The sequence below is a fragment of the Panulirus ornatus genome, chromosome 19 (genome assembly GCF_036320965.1).
Source record: "Panulirus ornatus isolate Po-2019 chromosome 19, ASM3632096v1, whole genome shotgun sequence".
NCBI classification, from domain to species: domain Eukaryota; kingdom Metazoa; phylum Arthropoda; class Malacostraca; order Decapoda; family Palinuridae; genus Panulirus; species Panulirus ornatus.
Genome location: NC_092242.1, coordinates 67096020 through 67116893, shown reverse-complemented (window position 1 = coordinate 67116893; position 20874 = coordinate 67096020). Strand labels below are relative to the sequence as shown.

At 43.9% G+C, this 20874-nt stretch overlaps 1 protein-coding gene across 9 annotated transcripts in view; it reads right to left on the bottom strand.

Annotated features, from left to right (window-relative positions):
• Fife (regulating synaptic membrane exocytosis protein fife) overlaps nt 1-20874 on the bottom strand; it is a 434397-nt gene that overhangs the window by 100143 nt on the left and 313380 nt on the right. For 8 of the 9 annotated variants that reach the window (XR_011714138.1, XR_011714139.1, XM_071674263.1 and 5 more), the window contains exons 4-10: nt 15621-15799; nt 12739-12922; nt 12170-12271; nt 8938-9156; nt 7325-7632; nt 6310-6526; nt 4777-5159 (exon numbers count right to left, since the gene is read on the bottom strand). Coding sequence is in view for 7 of the 9 variants with exons in the window: in XM_071674263.1 (XP_071530364.1) it covers nt 4777-5159; nt 6310-6526; nt 7325-7632; nt 8938-9156; nt 12170-12271; nt 12739-12922; nt 15621-15760 (1553 nt within the window). In the remaining 2 variants the exon portion in view is untranslated. Of the gene's footprint in view, nt 1-4776; nt 5160-6309; nt 6527-7324; nt 7633-8937; nt 9157-12169; nt 12272-12738; nt 12923-15062; nt 15079-15620; nt 15800-20874 lie in introns of all 9 variants that reach the window. The other variant, XM_071674270.1, reaches the window with a different exon arrangement.

Below are 20874 nucleotides of genomic sequence, written 5' to 3'. Positions count from 1 at the left end.
GACCACTTCACCTGACGCATACCAGCGGAAGTCATTGACTACAGTCTCGTACGAGGTTGAATAATCAAGGGTCAGACGTATGATCGTGGATTTTGTTTGGGAAGACGAGATTATAAGGAGACGCGAAGTGTGTGTGTGTGTGTGTGTGTGTGTGTGTGTGTGTGTGTGTGTGTGTGTGTGTGTGTGTGATGTAAGATGAAAGAGGAAGTAAAAAAGAGAACGAATCTTGGATACCTGCATAACAAAACAAGGGTAATGTTATAAAGAGGTCAGAACGCCTAAGTGGAACAGGAGCAGGGAAAATGACTGCAGAAAATATGAGTGAAAGGGTCATATAGAATGTAAGAATAAGGAGAAACAAGACGGGTGAAAGGAAATACTGAGATAAAGTCAATGATAGATGAGGAAGCCAAAAGAATCTGGAACTCAGGAATACAAGAAGAAACAGAGAAGAGGTTGGGACAGACTCAGACAGATCGAAGGAAAAAGGAGTCATAGTGAAGACGCGAAAGATAAACAGGCGAAAACGAGGAGACAAACACGAAAGAGAAACAGAAGAAAAACATAAAAAAAGAGATGAATTAGATCGAGAAAGAAGGGAGAAAACACTAACTCGCATTGTATTCTTTTTCTTCTCTTGCAGAACCGACAAGAAATCACAGGTAAAAAAGAAAAAAGGAACAAGCCCAAGGCAAAGGAAATTCCGTCATAATTTACATTACGATCGTAAAAGAATGGACAGAGTTAATCAAGACAGTCACGAACAGAGGACGAAAGATCATACACAAACTCTATAGCAATAACCACCCAGGAGAGAGACAACATTATGTTTCTCATATGATCATTTCCTAACTGCCTACCCATCTATCATCTATCTATTTGTTTAACAGTCTATCTGTTCATTTGCCTGTATATACATAGCTATTCATCCATCTGTCATCTATCTGTTTGTCTATCATCCTATTTTTCTATTTGCCTGTCTATTTGTTTACCAGTTTATCTGTCAAGTTGCATATCTATATATTTCTAAACACACGTCTGTCATTTACCTGTTTGTCTAACACAATATCTGTCCATTTGCCTATCTATATATCCCTAAACACCCACCTGTCATCTGTCTGTCTACTTATTCATCTGACCATTCGCATATCTATTCATCTACCTATTTATCTATCTATCTATCTATCGATATATTTCCAATCCCTCACTGCATGATTCAGTTGTTCTTCCTCTCTCGTTTTCACATTCAATACAGCTGGCAATATACTGAAGGTCCTGACACAGCACACATGTTCACAAAACAGCTGACGCTGGCGGAGAGATCGTAATCATGACAGCACTGCAGAATGAAGAAAAAGAAGGAAGAAGGAAATGAATGACTCGACTGAGGGGGGGGGAGGGTAAGAAAATCTGTGTATTGTTAACATGGGTCGGCAGCGCTGAGGAGACCGGAGGAAGAGCAAGCAACACTAAGTCCCATGGGTTTTACCCCTCAGACTTGCGCTCGTGTGTCGAGGGATAAACATGTTGGGTTTTACCCCCAGACTTGAAGTTTGAACCATGTTGGTAGAATACTGATAAAGACTAAAGTCTGGAACGAGGAACACACACACACACACACACACACACACACACACACACACACAGAGTGTGTGTGTGTGTGTGTGCTGCAAGCAGTCAACGTGAAGTAAGGGAACAAGGCACAGTGATTACGAGGTATTACATGTCATGGCTAGAGGGTTGAAAAAAAAAAATAGAGAAACGTTATCCCAGGGTTCGATAACGGAGACGTGGATCTTAGAATGGATAACACACATGGCACACGACAACATGTAATTCATACGACTCTTTCGGGAGCCACAGACTACGGAGGTACACACACACACACACACACACACACACACACACACACACAACATCAATCCCCAATTCACAAAAACCTGCACAGGTGCACAAACACCTACATGCAAAGACAGAGGTACACAAATACATATGATAAATATTCATTACTCTCTGTCACACACACACACACCAACAGGGGTGCAGGTGGCCCAGAAAATACGCCACTCTCATCTACCACCAGAAAATACAAAATGGATGTTTTCTCGTGCCTTCTGGCCAGTATCTTTTTTTTACTACCGTAAAACTAAAACCTATCCATAAAAAAATTTGTAAACCACAGCCTAGCCTCGAGGTGCCGTCGTAAAGGCTGTCCTCCGCGGGAGAAAAGCGTCCGGGATCAATAATGCATAAGACAGGGGTCGCCTCGTTATCAAGCCCTTGACTTACACCCCGGGCCTGTCGGCAGTCCATCACGGCGCTCACCTCCCCCGAGTCTAGGAGGGAGAGAAGTGGACGGAATTATTGTTATATGGGAGGAATGTGTCGGCTCACGGGAGACAGGGTGGAGGAGAGGGGAGAAGGGTGGCGAGATGATGGGGATAGACGCGGAGATCAATGGGTTTTAATGACGACTTTGAGCAGATGATCAAGGGTTATGATCCTTGTACGAATGGTTTCGTCAAAGCTGTTGCACAGGGGTCCCGGGTTCGATCCTTGTTGTTGGAGGTTTGTATGTTCTATGATATATATATATATATATATATATATATATATATATATATATATATATATATATATATATATATATATATGATAGAATACTTTGAAAAACGAACAATAAACGAAGAACCAAACTGGAGAGCACGACTAAATTATACGAAAGGTAAATGTTGCCAATTTGTGGGACAGACACGGGCATAGTGAGGGCGCCGTTTCAACGCATTGTTCCAGCCTACATCCTGTGTGTAACACGTCACTTTGAATAACGTTCGACGCACCACTATTACGTATTTGGGAGCTCATACCTTCGTCATACAGGTAACACTACGAGGCAAGATAAGCCAGAGTGACGACTTAGCAAGAATCTCCAGAGGAAATTTACTGTGCATGTACTTCGATGAAGAGGATTATGTATATAGGTTGTAAGTGGCGATGGGGTCACTCAGTTCCCATCACTTCCGACGGGGCTAGGCTGCAGTCTCTCATTCCTAGGCTGCAGTCCCTCTTTCCTAGGCTGCAGACTCTCGTCCTGAGGCAGCACTTCTGACTGTATTGCGTGCTCCAGTATTGTCAAGATCCAACTGAATCAGTTGTCTAATTCTCTAACTCGAGGTTCCCCTTCGACTGGATGGTGTGCCCCTCTCATTACCCTAATTACATGACCCACTTATCCTCATCTTCCTCCTCACGTAACTTATTGGCTAGTTATACCGGGGGTCGGTGCGCTCCATCCATTACCCCCGGGTTGGTGCACTTCGTAGGGTAAAACTGAGTTAGGTGCATTTTGTCTATCAGAGCTGGACTGGCGCACTTTGTATATTAAACTGGGTTGGTGCGCTCCATGTCCACACTGCCTTGGGCTTACGTATTTTTGTCTTCTAACCTGGTCTGGTGCACTTTGTTTATGAACCTGGGTTAGTGCACTTTGTCCATTAACCTGGGCTAGTGCAAACGACCCATTAACCCAGGCTGGTGCATTTCTCCCATCAACTTGTATATGTGATGGTTTGTACAGGTTTAGCAGTGGAAGTAAATTCCTTTCGGATAATAAACATTCTTTTTTTCTTCGACCAGAACTGACACCTGAGCAGGAAGGGCATGAGGAATTTGGAGAGTACCAGGAGGTACCGCAAACACCAATCGCATTCTACCCTATTGGGTTGCCACGCCGGCGACAGGTACCCAGCCAACCGGTTGAAGTGAGCCAGCCAACCGGTTGGAGTGAGCCAACCAAATGGTTGAAGTGAGGCGACTGTAATCCGGGAGCTGGATTTTCTTTTTTTTTTTTCCGGATCTATTTTGAAGCAGCTTTGAGTCCGTCGCTTTCTTTCACTCTAAACGAGGTTCAGTTGTGCACAATAAACCTCCTATGGGACTGACCACAGAAAACGGATCGAGAGGAGTCTACTGCACGGAGGTGGGGTGATTGCATGTTGTGGAGAAGAGACTTGAGGCGGTGGTGAGAGGTGAGGAGGTGGTGTCATCTGACTCTAATTGGACGGTGGAGAACGGATCTTCTTCCTTTGTACTTCTTGATAAGAATACACTTCACCTGTTAATGCATCATCATTAATTCTTTGTACCTTTATTCCCATGTGAATGTATTGTATATATTGTTATTTCGATCGCTGATACTTTTTTGAGAGCTTTTGTTTTATGATGTCTAAAATTTGGATCTCTGTGGTGTAGCGGTTAGCGTTCCTGACCGTGACGAATTTACAGGCCGTTTAGGGTCGAGGGCATAGGTTCGAATCCTGGTTGCGGCGGTCGGTCCATAATTAACCCAGATGTTCATCCACACTGAGGGGTTGGTCGATAAAATGGGTACCTGACTCAGGCTTGAGTATATATACATGTAAAGTTAATGAAATGGCCTTGATTAGAACCTAAGCTAATATATAAAAAGATATCTTGCCCAGGGCTTCTATTACCCCATCCTGATTGTGGATTACAAAATAAAACCAAATACTGCAGGTGGGAAAACTAACGAGATGTAATATATATCACTTAATGCCCTCTGACAGCAAGGATTCGAACCCGGGAACTTTTGCGCGGTAGCTGGGCACGCTAACCGCTTGGCTATGATCGCAGCCGAGTGGTTAGCGTTCCCAACTACCACACAAAAGGTCCCGGGTTCGAATCCAGAATCAGTAGGTGCCGTAAAACAATTGTTGCTGTTCATGGCATAAAATAATAAGCGTTCGTAACACTCACATGGGCAAGGTGTCCCTAGTGACGTCATAGTCCCAAGAGTGATGCCTGTGGACGCGGCTGTGCTGCGGCACGTCCAAGGAATCCCGCGTCCTGCGACCCTCCAGGGAGTCGTCCCTCCTGGATGGGTCTTGGGTGGAGTGTCGCCTGATGGGGGGGTCGCCGGCACCCCACAGGGACAGGGAGTTACTGGTCGAGCTGACGAACGCCTCGCCGTCAGCGTCCTCTTCTTCGTACGACTGTTGTCGCATGATGGAGCGCCTCCGACCCCGGGACTGCCAACTGTTCGCCGTCTGACCCTCGTCACCTGAGGACTCCGACTCCCTGGTGACGGGAGCGTCCTCTACTGTGGCCCTCGTCATGCTGCTCTCCAGGGGACGCGTTACCTGCAGAAGGAGGAGGTAACGGCGATGCACGAGAGAGTGAAATGAGAAGGATTGGAGGAAAGAGTTCAGAGAGGTGATACAAAAGAATGATTCAAGGCAGGAGAGGGGAGATACGAAACATAGACGAAGATTAGGGAATAGGAGATAGGGCAACATAGGGGGGAGGTGAGTGGAGGGAGATTAAAAGGGTATATATGATCAAAAGGGAGAGAAGCAAGGGCAAGAAGGATGGTTATCATAGCATGGCTGGGAATCAAAATGGTAGTTTTTGCTCTTACATATCACTATCTTTCATTTGTGTAACCTACAAATTCTTAATCAAAATGACGGAGTGAGCCTTGAAAATATACTGTCGGTATAAAGTTCCAGTTAATTTCAGAACGAGTGGTGACGGATCATGGGAAGGAGGAGGAGCAGCAAGAAAACCAACTCACTCTCCAACCTCTATCACACATCCACCTTCCCAGGTCTTCTCAAGGTACCATTTTCTCTCCCAACTTTTTTCATTTTTTACACTACTTCCCATTCCTTCTCATCCCACTTTTACAGACGCCTCATTCACTGTCTCCTTCCCATATTCTCCGCCGTCCTATCTATTTTTTCCATCGGGTTTCACAAACTATGTATATTAACTTTTCTTGGCCAAGTTAGACGATAAGAGTGAATTTGGTTAGCGCTGGTGATGATAGTAGTTTCAGAAATACTGCTGAAGCTGTGAATATGCAAAGTGTTTACACTCCGGGGAAATGTGACCAATTTGTAGACTACTGCTGGTGATGAGTGGCCTATACACACTCAAGTTAGGTAATCTAATCTAATGATAAAAATTCCACATGAAAATTCGCCAGTATATTACTATTATTATCATTATTATTATTATTATTATTATTATTATTATTATTATCATTATTATTATTATTATTATCATTATTATTATTATCATTATTATTATTATCATTATCATTATTTCTATCATTAAATATATCGATATGATCTGATATATCCAATGGGCTGAAGTGACGGAGGGCATCGCCTCCTACCCCTGTGTTGTGGCTCTCACAAATCCACATGCATTTAGCTTCCTCCTGAAGAAGGAGGAGGAGGAGGGAGAGAGTGACGCGCCGGGCGGACTGTCTACTCATTTACTCACGTGCAGGTTGGCGTGGCTGGTCTTCCTGGACCTGGACACGTCTGTCTCGCTGTGAGCGGCGTGGATCCGGTGGAAGCTGAGGTGGTCGTCAGTGGCGTCGCGGAGCATGTAGTCGCTCATGCGACCCCGGCGCACTGAAGCTGCCCGCACCGTTCCTCTTGGGTTCTCCTCGTCGTTGTCGGAGCGACGACGAGGCACTGAGGGTCGCTCCCGAGATCTGTTGAGGGAAGGCAGACGACTTGATTAAATAAAACGGATCAAATAAACTACTGAGCAGAGGGGCGTTTAGCAAACTGATTAAACGGATCAAATTAGTTACTCAGAAGAAGGTCGTTTAGCAAGTTATTATCTTGTTCTCCCAGACTTAACTTAAGTGTTAGTGAGGTTATCAATTTTGACCTTCGTTGACGTTAGTCAATACGAAGCGATGCTCGTGACAGCCGAAATGATAGACCGAATGGAGGGACGAAACCAGTCGATCTATCCATGGCCTGTGATGGTTAAAGTGCCTTATGATAGGAAATATATAAAGAGCTGTTCTAATTTTGAATTTACTTGGGTGTTTTTTGGGTCTCTTGTTTAAAGTATATGTTAAAGGGGATTTATTAGTAGGTGCTTCAAACAAATATCAATATTCTTGAACGTTTGTGGGTCAATATTGTTAATGAAAGATAGGGGTAAAGCGATAGCGAGAAATGGTTCAGGTGTATTGGTAACGAAGTTGTGTGAATTTGATTTCTTTTAGGTTAAAAGCAATTCAAGACGACCGTAAATGTCGAGCTTCCAATTACAGACCTTATCAACAAAATCCCTGGAACTTTGATCTTGTTACTCAGTAAGTTCTGAACCGTAAGAAATTGTTGGAGAAACTGGCTCAGGTAAATTCATGGATGAGGGTTTTCTTAAAACCGTTTGAAAGGAGAAGGCCTCAACCCTTTGACTGAAGGTCTGCGACTAGATAGAGAGAAAAACCCTGCGGGAAGAGAACGAACGCCAAGGAACCAATCGACCATACCTGTCGCGTGGCCGACGGACGTCTGTCCCAGGGGCGGCCGCCGCTGTCGCCGTAGGAGGCCGTCTATCCCGGGACTCGTCCCGCGACCTAGACCTTTCTATCGACTTGGTTCTGTCCAGCGACGTCTGTCTCCCAGCGCCCCGGGACAGCTTGCGGTGGGGGTAGCCGTTGGCGGTGGTGGCCGGGGGCTCTGCTGCGGTCGGGGTCGAGGGCGTGTTGACTACGGCGCTAGACACGGCGGTGCTGGGAAGTGTACTTGAAAGGCTGGTGGACAAGGTGCTGGGGAGAGAGCTAGAAGGCGTTCCAGCCTGGATAATGAAAGAAAACGAGGATTAGATCATTTTCGACGAAAGTCACAGTCCACATAACGTAAACCACTGATTACAACTTCGGAAGCAATTACTATACATATATCTTTTGTACAAAACAGTCTACCCAGTTTTCCGTTTTCATATATATATATATATATATATATATATATATATATATATATATATATATATATATATATATACATATATATATATATATATATATATATATATATATATATATATATATTTCACTTGTCTAGAAATGGACGTTACAGATATATTGTTCGTTTGACTGCTGAAAAGATTACAGGCTTTAAAAAGTCAACTACACAGTGTCTGTTTTCATGCATTGACTGGATCACCAAAATATGAAACACACACATACACACCGTATGTCATTTTCGAGTTTATAGTTATGAATTAAAAGTATAAAACAAGAACTATATATATATATAAACTTGGTAATTTCATCCTGACGCTGGGAATAAGAGTCGTGGGCTCTGGAAAAAATACACCCCTGATTAACAACTTTTGACAAGAATGATTATGCAGCGGCAGCTTCAACCACAAATAATCACAACCTATTTTCGTACATAACACGCTTCACAATTTTGTCAAAATACACGCGCTATTATTATCATTTCTTTTTGGCACAACTCTCGCTCCAGAATTTCGTAACAAAAAAAAATGTACGTAGCATATAAGAACTATTTTCGTATATCCTCTCTGGCTCAGACATTCTGGTTACATCATGGAAAAGAAAGAGTTCATTTTCCCTTGATACGTATACAATCACTTGTTTACGACATTTTCTTTTTTCCTTTGGGCCACACCGTAACAAAACCAGTTTGCATGGTAAAGTTAGTGGCAGCGGAGGCGTGTATATTTCAGTATCAAATGTTCAAAAGGAGGTTCTTTTGTTGCTAATTTTGTTTTCATAAACGCAGTTGATTCATTCATGATACTCCAGTTGGGTACTCATGTACAAACACAAATATATACATATACAAAAGTTCCAGAAAAATATTGAAACTGTTTGTTACAGAATAATTCATTAGGATCAGTCTGAACCCTCTATATCAAAGCAATATGCTGAACCTTCCACGATAAAGTAAAATTTATACTAATTCCAGAGGCGTAATGGTCAGCGTCTCTGACTATGAACCACGCAGGCCTCGGGCTCAAACCCCGGACAATGGCGCTCGGCTCACAGTCAACCCAGCCGTTCATCCTCCCCTCGTGGACGATGAACGCCAACGAGACGGCCTCGTTTAGGGGCCATGAAAAGCTCAAGCTTACCTGTTGTTGCTGAGTGCCGGCCACGGAGGAAGCCATGGCGGCCAGGCCGCTGAATAGGTTGAGGGCAGTTGGGGCGCCCGGGCTAGGCGGCGGCATGGGCGCGGCCATGATGGTGGGCACGCCCGTGGTGAGCGTCGCTGCACCCTCGGAAGACGGGGGCTGCTCGCTCTTGGCTCGCGAGGAGAGGCGCCTGCGGCAGATGCTGCAGTTCCACGTATCCTGTGGTGGACGGAGGGGAGGGAGGGGTGTGTGGTTAGCTGTGTGGTGGCTGGGTTCTCGTGGAGTGGTGGTATGGTGGTTGGGTTAACCAGGTGTGTGGTTGGTGGTAGTGGTGGTGGTAGACTGACTCGCCAGGTTGGTGATGACTGGTTGAATGAAACATGTCCGAATACACATTGTTGTATTTCAAACCATTACCAGATAATGTGAATAGAAACTTATCTACTAAATCAAATTTCTCCCTCAGATATGTGTGTTATGTCTGTTGATAATAATGCTCCCTGTTCCTGCCCTCTCGCCCTCGTTCAAACTACTTGAAAGGTAGATATGATTCTGAAGAGAAATGACCACATCTTGAAACACACAAAGTTGACGCTATTTCCTTATTTCTAAGATGTGTTGTTATCGTAAGTGATGCTGAACCAATCGATAGTCCGTATATCTGGCATGAAATTCAGGAATTTCACTCTCTCTCTCTCTCTCTCTCTCTCTCTCTCTCTCTCTCTCTCTCTCTCTCTCTCTCTCTCTCTCTCTCTCTCCGTACACAACAAACAGATCAGTGCTTCACACAAATATCAGTGGTAAAAATGAATCAAATTTGACTACGTTACTATCCCACCAACGCTTCCCTTCCCTTTAAATATAGTACTTTTAAGCTGGCCATTATCTACCAACCTTCCTTAGTTAAAGAGTGCAGTGTACATCATCTGTGATGTACCTTTCCAAAGCTAATCTGTAGAGCGATCTATTTTCACGTGTAATTCAGAGAAGAGAACCATTACAAGGGAAAGACATACTTCCAAGTTTCCTTTCCGGCAATATTCTAAAATTCCATGTTTTGTCCGTCAGAGGAAAAGAGCAGATTTCCCTGCATATATAAGGGAGTCGTGTGTTACCATCTTGCCCCATGTACTGAACACGTGGTTAAGGAATGATAGGAACGCATTGGATCGACGTTGTCAACGAAGTCCAAACTGTTTCCTCTTAGGAGGGGAGGTCCTCAATGTAACTCATCCTTCGTCTTCACGTATATGGTAAGAGAATATAACATTACGAGGATCACGAGGCACAGAGATGTAATCCCAGACTTCTGTCTCACCTCGGCACTGGCCTTTATGGTGATGCTCAAGTCTAGGTAAAACCATCGATTCCAAACATCAGTTAATGGATAGCACTCGCTTTTACCAGCCCTACCGTCTATGTACTTATACAACCATTATGACTGATGCCCGGTCGCCAGCTATGTACCTTCCCCCGATCATCAAATCATTGTGCAGTTCATCATGCTAGAGTCAGGGAGTGGGACAGAGGAAATAAAAAAAATAAAAAGGCTATGATGGTGCAACTAATATGGCTTTCCCGTTGATGCAACTGCTATGGCTTTTCCCCGTTGATGTAGTTGCTATGGCTTTCCCCGTTGATACTATTGCTATGGCTTTTACCCATTGATGTACCTCTCTTCCTTCCTCACTGTTGTAAAAGCCTCGTCGTAAAATATTTATGAACGGTCAATTACACGGCTTTCATATATTTGGCATAAAAAAAATATACCAACATAGTTTCATCGTTGTAGATTACAGTAATTGTTCAACGACAATGAATTTACCTTTGCAACAATTGTAATTGCTGTTTTATAATTGTATTTTTTTCCGGGAATATATTGGGAACGCGACGATATTTTCTTTAGTTTCAAGCTGCACTGACCAACATATGAAATGGTGTATAGTGTTTATCTTTAAAGTACGTTCGGAAGGGTCGAGCACGTGTGGGTTCGAATGCTGGATGCGGCAGTCTGTCCACAGTCAACCTAATTGTTCATCCTCCCCCAAGGGTTGCTGTATAAATTGAGTACCTAGCTTAGGTTAGGGTATATATATATATATATATATATATATATATATATATATATATATATATATATATATATATATATATATACGCAGGTGTTACTGGACTTTAATTATCCTGACTCTCCACTACTGTACTTGATAAACCTTACATGTGGTATACAATGACTCTAAACTCTCTCCTTCCACACCCTTTCCCAGTTCACCAGAGCCGCGTCATCTGCAAATAGCGACTGACTCACCTCCCAGGCCATCCCCTTCTCCTCACTCCCCACCACCACCGCCAAACAGGCTGCTCTCCAGCCTTTCTTTCCAAGACCCCCCTTATCTTAAGCACCAGGGGCCTGAGCATTAAATAGCCGGGGGCCTGAGCATTAAATAGCCGGGGTCCTGAGCATTAAATAGCCGGGGGGCTGTGCATGAATCAGCTGGAACCTGAGCATTTAGGAAGGTGTGGGGCGTGAGTGGGGCTGTCCTTAATACAGGAAGGTAGTCCCGTCCTGCCTCGGTGCCATGCCGTCGTATTTAAGAGATTAACCCGACAATTACACCAGACTCTCCTCGCTAAATTTCCTTTATCTTTTATTTTTCGTCTCACGGCTTGACATTTTCAGATGCTATAAATACCCTACCCCTTTTTTATTACTCGTCATTTTATCGAAGTTATGAGTGTCCTCTTTAGCTTTAACTATCACATTTCTTTTTCTCTCTCTCTCTCTCTCTCACTCCTCCCACTCTTTGCGCTTTCTTACGTCAAGCTTTCTTATCCTGCCCTCCCTCTGTGGCCTAACTTATCATGACATTTTCTTTCCAGTCCCTTCTTCTCTTCCTATTGACCATCCCAGTTGTGTACAATCCTCACATCTTCCTGTGGTCTCTCATTGACTCACTATCTGTCGGCATATCTATGCATGTTTATATGTATGCATGTGAACGTATGTATGTACGTATCTATCTATCTATCTACATAACTATGGATATCTGTCAAAACCATCGGCGTCACGCTGAAGTCCCATGGTGGCTGTGTCTTTTAACCACCCTGTGGCCAAGGTTCGAATCCAACCCGTCGTGTATATGTCTATCTATCCTTCTATCTATCGATCTGTCTAATGTATCTCCATAGTGAACTGTCGTTTCTACGTATATGATAGCAATGTTCCACTTACCTGGTCGCCATCAGATGATTTCGTCGAGTAAGAGGCACAGTCTTCACACACTTTATTCCCGCACTCTGAACATACCCTGAAGAACTCCGAATCTTTCAGAGTCTGTTGGTGGGAGGGAAGGTGTGAGGAGGAGTTAGATCGCATGCCGATGAATCCTTGACGAATGACACATAGAAATAGGATTTGTGGGAGTAATAATTAAATTTTTGTGTTGGAATATATTCACTGATTATATTTTTTTCCATGAGTGTTCAATGAATGGGCGTCCAGCCATATCCATGAACAGGCTCTTATACCACAGCTTGTAAGCTTGAGGCAAAGATAATACCGCAGCTTGTAAGCTTGAGGCAAAGATAATACCACAGCTTGTGAACTTGAGGCAAAGATAATACCACAGCTTGTAAGCTTGAGGCAAAGATAATACCACAGCTTGTGAGCTTGAGGCAAAGATAATACCACAGCTTGTAAGCTTGAGGCAAAGATCATACCACAGCTTGTAAGCTTGATGTAAGGATGGTACCAAAGCTTATAAGCTTGAGGTAAGAATGACTCTCTCTTAATCGACCCACCTTGACACAGACTCTGCAAGAGGAACCTGGTGACCTTTGGGCGCGAGCTGAGAGGATGACGCTGCTCGGGGTAGCGTCCCCTTGCTTGATACCCACAGGGGAGGACACAGGGGAGAGGCCGGTGCCCCCACTGCCGATGATGCCCACCGAGGGAGCCGTGGGGGTGGCGATGGGCGGCGGCTTACTGCAAGGGGAGCAAAATGATCAAAGATGAATCAACCGAGGGAGGATTTGCGACGTAGAAGTCGGCGCTTTGAGTGGCTGTCAGGTGTCACTCCCAGGCAGCTCTGGTCTTTTCCCTCTGCCTCAACCCACACGTGGGCAGCTGGGCTTTCTTCGCTCATACACACACCCACACACACACACACACACACACACACACACACAAACTCAAACGACTCGTCCTTCGTAGCTCTCTCTCTCTCTCTCTCTCTCTCTCTCTCTCTCTCTCTCTCTCTCTCTCTCTCTCTCTCTCTCTCTCGTTCTGATCCAACTCCCCACTCGTACCCCTGTGGGTGTTACCCCGGAAGACAAAGAGTAATGACATGTTCACCCCAGGGGATGTCCACCACCACAGGGAGGTAGACTGTGGCGCCGCGTGCACGTAACCCTCCCTTTGGCCAGAGTGAGCCAAGGTTTACGTCCAAAAAATTATCAAAAAAAGTGGAGGAAATCACGTAACTGCAGTAACGAAAGACCACTGATGAGGAATACCTAGGCCACGGTGAAAATAAATTCTATTATCATTTGTATAAAAGAATAACTCTATCAAAGCTAGATTCCATTACCATTTATATCATATAGCTCTAGTGTCCCCATCTTCAGGGGGGGTTCCAGCAGCGTCAAGTCTGCGCTGCAGTCGGCAGCATGAAAAGGATTCGACTCCTCACAAGTGACGGGTTCTTATACGAGGTTGTACTTCGATGGCACATCCTTGCCAAGGATGACCCTTCACTCGAAACCACAAGGAGGCGCATAGCGGGAACTTCTTGATATCCCAGTAACGACTTTATTCATTCACTAACTTCGTTCTGTTAGCACCCGTCTATTCCAAAGCATATAGGCGTCTCATCACCATATTCCTATATAACATCCTTGAGTGATGAGAGTTCAAAAAAAAAAAATATCAGATCAACCTGTACATCACTTCATCTTCAGTCCTCGGACAGAATATTTTTGCCTATGGATTGTACATGTGACTCATCCCCTTCCCTGTACCAATTTGGGCACAGCGTCACTCCTCTCTACGTTTTCTACACACCTCGGTAAGTGAATATGTCATTCAGGATCCCGAAGACTTTATTTTTCTACAAAGCCCATTCCAGATCGAGGACGGGCGTGGGGGGGGGGCTTCGGCCCTTAGGCAATTGCTGTTCATTAATTTTCAGGTTCTGCTTGTTTACTACTTCCCCACCTCACACAGCAGCTGCAGAGAGAGAGAGAGAGAGAGAGAGAGAGAGAGAGAGAGAGAGAGAGAGAGAGAGAGAGAGAGAGAGAGAGAGAGAGAGCGAAAATAGCTTATCCCTCTTTCCATTCAGGGAAGCAGTGCTTATCTCAGTGAGGGTTAATGAGGCTCCCATGAGTGGAGAACACACACACACACAAACACACACACACACACACACACAAACACACACACACACACAAACACACACACACACACACACACACACACACACACACACACACAAACACACACACACACACACACACACACACACAAACACACACACACACACACGCACACACACACACAGACGGAAAAAAAGTTGTTTATAAAAACGCCAAAGTTTCTGCATCTGAGTGACGCCCACTGAAACAACAGTCTTTCAGCTTGCAATAATAACGAGTTGATATAGCCTCTAACACAGGGTGATTTACGGTCGTCATTGCCTTGCTTTGCCATCTGATGGGTCCCTCCTTCCCTGGTAGTGTCTATATTCATCCTGTCTTAATGGAGTGTTTGCTTTGCCACATCTTTTACTCGTCTCCCTCATAAACCTGCCATTCCTCCTGTGTTATTTTGTCTTCCCCATGACAGCAGCTGTATGGCTACACCTTCGCCAAGCACTAGACTTCGAATATATTCATCAAGTTTCAGTGCATTGAATATCTTCTAATCTTACTTCACCTCTTTACTACCTCACATGTCTGTCATTCCTCCTGTGTATCTTCGCTTCTCTTTCCACGTCCATAACCTACGTATATCTTCACCTAAGCCATGTATAATAATTCTTCTTCCACATCTTCAATCTCTAATAACCTTGCTTAGTGTACCCTGGCCCTCCCTTATCTACTCCATTCAACTCCCGGATCTATATTACCCAAGCCTGCCATCTACTCCCCAAACTTCCATTTACCCGTCGAACCTTTTTTGTTTGATTCCATCAATCTCCCGTGCATGGCCGGCCACTCCCTCAGTTTTTCAATTACGGCGTCATCAATCCATCATGTCACTCATCCATTCATCTGCACGTCACTCTGGTGATGGTCAGGCTCCATTAATACAATTAATACAATTAATACATAAATGGGACAGCAGTGCTGGACATAAATGGGACACTGGCGTTGGACATAAATGTGAATGAACAGAAGCTTTTGTTCTTAACATGGATAAATCTGTTGAGTCTCCCTCACGATCCCTCCTCGCCATTCGTTACTCCTATGTGTGTGCACACACACATACACCCACCCACACACAGACACACTAGCCTAAGCCAGGTACCAATTTACCATCCCTCATTATCGGAAATGGTCTGCAAGAATGAGATCAACATCTTGAGCCGACTAGAACGAGACGTATAACCTGCACTTGCTTCCCCCGTGTGATTTGCGACGCCCGCAGACGACATCCATCCCTCACCAGCCTCCACAATACTCACAATATCCGGGACTCGGCAGGGGTCGAAGCGTTCGCTCTTGTCCCAGACCTTCTGCAGCAGCGACCTCTCCTCTGACGAGACCATGGACGGCGCGACGATGCCGGCCGACGACGAGGACGACGAGGACGAGAGGGAGCCATCGGGGTTCGGAGCTGTCCTCGTCGGAGAGAGCTTCGTTACTGGAATGGAAATGGAAATAAATAACTTCTTGTGACAAGAGTGGAATATATTCGTTTCTATGTCTACCTCCATTATTTTGAACACTTGAAGAAGGTGCTCAGCATCTTTTTTTTCTTTTATAGATTGGTGTTATACTTAAACCTTGGCAGTCGATGGCCCGAACAACTGACTAACCAGTCGACCAATTCAAGAACAAGTATCCCCTCATGTCGCCGTGAGAACACTCAGATCGTCTGAGCTTTCAGCTCATTGTTTCTTCGTCAAATGCTCCTCGTTCTTATTTCGAAAGAATGTTTTCATAGCGTTAGCAAATCAGTGTGTATCCAGAAGTTCCCTAGTTAAGTCACTACAACTTGCGTCCCCAGTTAAGTCACTACAACTTGCGTCCCCAGTTAAGTCACTACAACTTGCGTCCCCAGTTAAAGCACTATATCTTGAAGTCCCCTTTTACAACTTGAGTCCTCAGTTAAGTCAGTACACCTCAAAGTCCTCTAAAGTCCCCAGCTACAATGTGAGGTCCTCAGCTCTCTCTCCCGCTAGGAGAATAATCGGAGTTCTTAAACCTTTCGTATAATATGGCTGGTTCCCTCGTCGTGATATTACTCTTTTTTTGGGTCGCCCTCTTCTGGAATCTCTGAAGCCTATCAGGGCTCTCCTCTTTGAGAGAGAGAGAGAGAGAGAGAGAGAGAGAGAGAGAGAGAGAGAGAGAGAGAGAGAGAGAGAGAGAGTCTAAATTTAGCCTCCCTCCACCCCCTTTTCTCCCCCCCGGGAGCTCCCTTCTTTTATCTTCGCCATCGAATCTTTTTTTTTTACGGCCAGTTATCTTACACTCGACAGTATCTTGAAAATATTTTTTTTCCCCCAAGCTTGACTGTGGGAAAGACAATAGAGAGAATCAGCTGCAGTCACACTCATTCTGTTCATTCTGGGTTGCCTCAGCGGGTCCACGTCTCCTGGCGAGTGTGTGGGACGTCAGTGCCTACTGCTCTGGGTCGATAACGACCTTCTGGCCTCTCCATAGGAATCGAAATTGGCTGTTTCCTTTCTCTGTATTGTCTCCTGCCCTGTCTTTCTCCTTGTTCTCTCTCCGCGTCCACAATGTCTCCCTCTTCTCGTTCTGCATATTTCTCTCCTCTTTTCCCCCATTCGTCACGAATACCAGAATATCCTCTTCCTCCTCCTCCTCCTCCTCCTCCTTTAGTCTTAGCGAATAAAAATTTCAGTACCATCGTTATCAACACACTTTCTCGCGCGTCAATCTCCCGCCAGACTAACACGTACTCTTACGAGGCGTCAATCTTCCACCAGATTGTAACCTGTTTCTCGCGAAAAAGGCATTTTTGAACTTCGCCTTCGCTGGCAGCCCCGTGAGTAATGTTCCTCATGATTTCTTCGTCACTCCTCGCTCACATCTCTTTCACATGCCTCTTCTTATGACCCTTCCCTTGCAATCGATTCTTCTTTAATCAATCCCCACTTCCTTCAATGTCCTCATATCTAGACCCATATTCACGTCCTCTGAGGTTCATATCACCTCGGGTCTCTTCTCAGTAAGTAGCCAGAGATCCGGGCAGAGTGCAGAGGATGAAACCCATAACTGCAGACACTTGGTTCACTTGCACAAGCTGTCCTGACGCACCTCTCTCCATCACAGACAGAGAGGCTTGCGCCCCTCGTTCGTCTTCGCAAATGTCCAGTTTTTGAGACGACGTGAGAGAGATAGATAGAAACAATGAAAAAAAAAGACACCAATTTCTAAATAGACGTTTCGGTACACAGCAAATTATGCACTAAACCAACGTAGATAATCGTTCCCTTCTCCACCAGAGCTGAGTGAATAAGTAAACACATTTAACTTCATCTAAGAAATAGAAAAAATGAGATAACACACATCTAATGACCCCAGTTAAGAAACAGACATTAGGCGAAAAGTTAAGACAACTTACGTCGGAGGAAGAAGAATTCTGTTTGGGGAAGTAAGAATGGCTGCTTGTGGCTCCCGGCCATTAAATCAAGTTAGGGCTATCGTTAAACGAACCTTCTGACCCGATTGTGATGAATGGCCTAAATCTCAAGCTGGGATGAGCTGAAGTCTTGTGTAAAATGATAACAGTTCGGAAGCCATGGCATGGATGACGGTAGGTTTGGAAACGCTACAAGGGAACTTTATAAATGGAGTCGAAGAAATGTTTATAAAGTGCCTAAATATTCTCCAAAGAGAAAGTGTTATCTAAAAGTGAAATGTGCATGGGCGATCTTCTCACCCAACATTCTCTACGAAAAGCTCCCCAGAGATTAGGAATAACGAGGAAGATTTACAAGATTATAAGTTAGAAGATTAGGACTAGGATTACGACACTGGTGGAGGATTAAATCCTTCAAACGACAATGATGGAAACTCAAAAAACAATTTTTTTTCCCTTCAGACGATAAACACTAGGAAATAAACATTCGGAAACAATTTGTTTTCAGACTTAATGAAGACGCAATTTTTTTCCTTTTTAGTCTTCATCTTCGTGGACATTGTCATAACTTTTTTTGCTATTTTTTGTTTTTCATGAACAATAAGAAATATCTCATTCACAGATCCTGATGACAACTCCGAATCGCCTTTATATGCCCAGGCCTTCGTGAGGAAGCAGACACATACACATATATATTTTTTTCGAACCTTTATGAAGGGTTAGAGAGATCTTCTTTTTTTTTTCTCCCCCTTTACATTCGTTCAGCCTTCGATGATAACTGTAATATAATAATTTTCAGACGTTCAGGAACACTAACGCTTATTTTTCACAGGCCTTGATGATAAGAAAATAAAGTTTTTATTACAGCACAGAAACATATTCCTTTTTTTTTTTTCCAAACGGTCGACGGAGACTGTGATCCAGACCTCTGGATGCAGACGAAAGCCCAGAGACTGAGGATAATCTTGCGTCGCCTTTTGAGGTACATCAAAAAGTCCCAAAGCAAACTGGAACATTATATATGTAAATGAATCACAAGGAAAACACGTGATTCGTGAAAATATTGGTATCCACAAGAGAAGTACAAAACGAAGCCAACCCCTTTCTTGTATGTACTCACGTCATGAGAGGTACAGAGACTGATCCTCTTTGTATCCCTGATGAAGTACATACACTCACACGGATTCGAATTTTCCTGTCAATTTCCCCTGAATTATACCAGTATATCATGAGATATACGTGACTGAATGATGACGTCAGGACAAGGGCGGGAGCAATTACTACGTCTGTGGTTCCTGGATGTGTTGAAACGGAACTGGAACAAGCGACTTGCTGATTCCAAATCTTCATGGCTCGTAATCTTTTCGTAAAATACGTTCGTATGATTTCAGAGAAATCATGAAGTTTTCCAGGAAGGAGTCGAAACGTTCGCTTCCCCTGAGGTGTCGTGCTGAAATGAGTGACGTAGATGTCATCAATGTCTCTGACAGGATTATATTTCACTGATGGAACTCTTTTCTTCATACGCCTCACTCACCAGTTTGCCCAGCCTCAGAGTCTGCTCATAGTGAAAAGCACACAGATACTTCAAGACCTGAGTGGGAAGACAGGATATATATATTTACAAAGTTCTTATAAGTTCTTATACTTTGAGGTTAATTACGTTCGTAGCGAGCGAACTAAACTGATCATTAATTTCAGTGTCTATTTCTCTATTACCGTTGCGTTCCTACGATTTCTTTGATAAGACATTAGACATATCTTTTTAAAGTTTGCATAATTCATAAGAGGAGATTTGGCGTTAAAAGATGATCTATTAAAATTGATATGATACGAACTGCTTTTACATTGATGTATTCGATGTACCTTGAATATAAAGATCTGATTCATGAAGTACTTGATTATTGATTCGCCAAGCGTATGAATATTTGATCCCTAAGATCCAATACTAATACCTCGTAAATGTAAAATCAGTGAATAGACTTCTCGTATCTCAGTGGCTTATCACTTTATTTCCTTATCTCTGTAAGACAACTTGCCTGCAAGTGGGATCCAACACTATCATTCCTCTTTATTCCAGTTCACCTGCAAACTTTTAGTTACTTTAGGGAACCGACAAGTTACTTTTTCCCTAGGCCAGACAGGAAATTCTTTCCCTGAACATTTCATACTACTTTGGAAAAGAAGAAAAAGTAATATACTGAAAACCTTTTACCAGAATGTTTACTTTATTTATATTACTAATGATGCTTAATGAGGGTATCATTTCTGTGATCTAATTCATATATTTTTTTCCCTGATTTCACTGACGGTTACATTAACAATGATATCAAAAATTCCGTCTGTTTATCTATAATGCGTCCATTACTGATTCTCTCTCGCATGTAAGTGCGTCTACCATTTTATCCAAAACATTCACTTTGCGTTCGTGAACCCAGCCTGCCTCAGCTCCCACTGAGCGTATGAATCTACCATTTGTTCTCTGATTGTCACTCACGATTAACTACGTCAGTGTCTGGCGTGAGGTTGTAATACTTATCTGTCAACGTGGCTCAGATCCTGAGCAATCAATCCTTCCTAAACCCACCGTCAACACTGGCTCAGATCACCCGATCGATCAGTCCTTTCTGATCCACCGTCAAAACCAGTTTTCAAAAGGATCCGAATATCTTTCTAACCCTGTTACGAACACTGCCAACTCGTGCAGGCTTTAGTAAGGACTAGTACCTCATCTTCTGTAAATTGGGCGACTTGAAATTACCTTCATGATGACGCCAAAGAAAATGGGAACTTCTTTTTTCTCCCGTGCCTGAGGGAGCGCGAGACTGGGTACAATGCAACAAGTTTCATCAGTTACATAATGGATCGAGGACCGCGGGACGAACTTATGGCCTCGTCGTCTTTAGAGTTGGATTAAAAGTCTGGGGCCCTCTGAGCCGCCCCTTGCGTCTGTCTTTTTTTTTTCCTTTTTTTTTTTTCTTTGCAATAGCGAGCCGATGGATTCTTCGTTTTCTGGGAGAGATCTGCCCTGGGTACTTTCATGTATTCCAATGCCTTTGAATGCTTGCTTCGTAACTTTCTTTTTTCTGGGGAGGGGGGGGGGGAGGGAA